The following is a 2,445-nucleotide window of genomic DNA, read 5'->3' as shown; positions in this document are numbered from 1 at the left end:
TAGCATGAAACTTCGCAAACCACTTTTGACACGTTTCATCAGCCACTTTTGACACGTTTCATGAGCCAACTTCTCCATATACAGCAGAGATCTTTTTTTGTGTTTCAGTTGCATTTTTACCTTTCTTAAAATAATAAAGCATAAAATACCGAAAATGTTGCTTTTTTTCTTCCATCTTCAGTATTGAAATGGCTACACAAAAATTCACCAGTTTTGATGTGTTTTTTTAAATGCACACTGATATGACAGCTGTTACGTACAGCCTAACAAAATTGTTTTGAATGAAGTTAAAGACAACTAAGTGCTACTAGAGCCATCTTCCGGAAAAACCAAACGAACCTTTTGGCTAACCCAATATTAATACATTAGAATACTGTTTAGTAGTGCCCTTGGACAGTGTCAGTAAATGAATCGCAGGTACACTCTGCAATATGAATGAATGTGGTAAACGTACAAAAGAAGCCACAGAGCAATAGATACTCTGTGTGTTCATTTATGTGAATTTCAAAATCAGGCAAAATTAAACTATTAGAAGTCAAAGCAGTGGTTACTTTGGAACGGGTGGAATAGTGATTCGGAGAGGGACATCAGGGAACTTTTAGAGACTGATATTAATAAATTTTTTGTCCTGGGTGGTGGTTGCATGGTTCCTTGCTTTGAAATAATTTATCTGTACGTTTATGTTTGTTTTTTTAAAAATTTTATTGGAGTATAGTTGCTTTACAATGTTGTGTTAGTTTCTCACTGTACAGCAAAATGAATCAGTCATACATACATATATCCACACCTTTTTAGATTTCCTTCCCATTTAGGTCACCACAGAGCATTGAGTAGAGTTCCCTGTGCTATACAGTAGTTTCTCATTATTTATCTATTTTATACATAGCAGTGTATATATGTCAGTCCCAATCTCCCAATTCATTCCACCCCTCCTTCCCCCCTTGCTATCCGTAGGTTTATTCTTTACATCTGTGACTCTATTTCTGCTTTGCAAATAAGTTCATCTCTACCATTTTTCTAGATTCCACATATATGCATTAATATACAATACTTTTCTCTTTCTGACTTACTTCACTCTGTATGACAATCTCTAGGTCCATCCACGTCTCTGCAAATGGCATTATTTTGTTCGTCTTTGTGGCTGAGTAATATTCCATTGTATATATGTACCACATCTTCTTTATTCATTCCTCTGTTGATGGCCATTTAGGTTGCTTCCATGTCCTGGCTGTTGTAAATAGTGCTGCAGTGAACATCAGGGTGCATGTATCCTTTCGAATTATGTTTTTTTCTGGATACATGCCTAAGAGTGGGATTGCTGAGTCATATGGTAGCTCTATTTTTAGTTTTTGAAGGAACCTCCATACTGTTCTCCATAGTGGCTGTATCAATTTACATTCCTACCAACAGTGCAGGAGGCTTCCCTTTTCTCCACAACCTCTCCAGCATTTATTGTTTGTAGAATTTGTAATGATGGCCATTCTGACTGGTGTGAGGTGGTACCTCATTGTAGTTTTGATTTGCATTTCTCCAATAGTGATGTTGAGCATCTTTTCATGTGTACATTTATGTTTTGTGCACTTTTCTGTTTATTAAATTTAACAATAAAAAAAGGTTAAAAGAATGGTCAGTTGAGAAAGTCTTGAGAAGGAATATCAATACCATTTCTTGGTCTTTAGACTGTCAGCTTCACCTAATTTCTTACCAAAGAGTGAGAATGAAAATAAAACAACCCCCCCTCAAAAAAATATCCATAGGTTTTGCTGCTTCCTCAATGAGTATATATAGTGTAAAAAATATTAATTCCTAAGTCCTTTTACTCTAAAATTTTTTCTTGAAACTCTTTAGTTTCAGAATGGAATCTAATGTTTGTTGTTTGTTTTGAATTAGGAGGTGCTAATGATGCTGGATAATTATGTAAGAGATTTCAAAGCGTTGATTGACTGGATTCAACTTCAGGAAAAGCTAGAGAAGACAGATGCTCAAAGCAGGTAATGAATTCTGGTCTTTATATTTATAGCAGACAGCAGATTCAAAAACAATTATTAAAATTGACAGTGAACTTGATCTCAGCTTAATTTGAAACTTGTAAAAATCTTAAAGTTGGGAGCTGCATTTCCCAAGTTAAGTAACAAGTATTTATTGGGTACCTACTAGTACAATGCACTTTTATCTGGTACAGAAATTTAATTGCCTAATATGATACATTTACTCCTTTCATGAATTTTCAGTCTAAGGGTCGAATAAAATAGAACTTACTACTATGAAAAACTATTATAGATGTTCAGTGAAAGACAGGGTCATATTTCTTTTGGGGGATAGATCAGGAAAGATTTCATGGAAAATACAGAAGTGTTTAAAGAAAGTGATGGATTTTAACAAAGTGGTTGGCCTTTCAGATGAAGGAAATAAGGATAGCTATAGAAGTGCAGAGTGTGTGATGTG

At 34.8% G+C, this 2,445-nt stretch overlaps 1 protein-coding gene across 1 annotated transcript in view; it reads left to right on the top strand.

Annotated features, from left to right (window-relative positions):
• The first annotated feature begins 1,881 nt into the window (after positions 1–1,881).
• The window catches only part of LOC103068938 (S phase cyclin A-associated protein in the endoplasmic reticulum-like), a 110,380-nt gene continuing 109,816 nt past the window's right edge, over positions 1,882–2,445 (top strand). The window contains 1 exon segment of the mRNA XM_082931248.1: positions 1,882–1,991. Coding sequence (XP_082787374.1) covers positions 1,900–1,991 — 92 coding nt within the window. The 5' untranslated portion in view covers positions 1,882–1,899.

The sequence above is a fragment of the Lipotes vexillifer genome, unplaced genomic scaffold, assembly GCF_000442215.2.
Source record: "Lipotes vexillifer unplaced genomic scaffold, Lipotes_vexillifer_v1.1 scaffold2063, whole genome shotgun sequence".
In the NCBI taxonomy this organism is placed as follows: Eukaryota; Metazoa; Chordata; class Mammalia; order Artiodactyla; family Lipotidae; genus Lipotes; species Lipotes vexillifer.
This window is presented reverse-complemented; position numbering and strand designations above follow the sequence as displayed.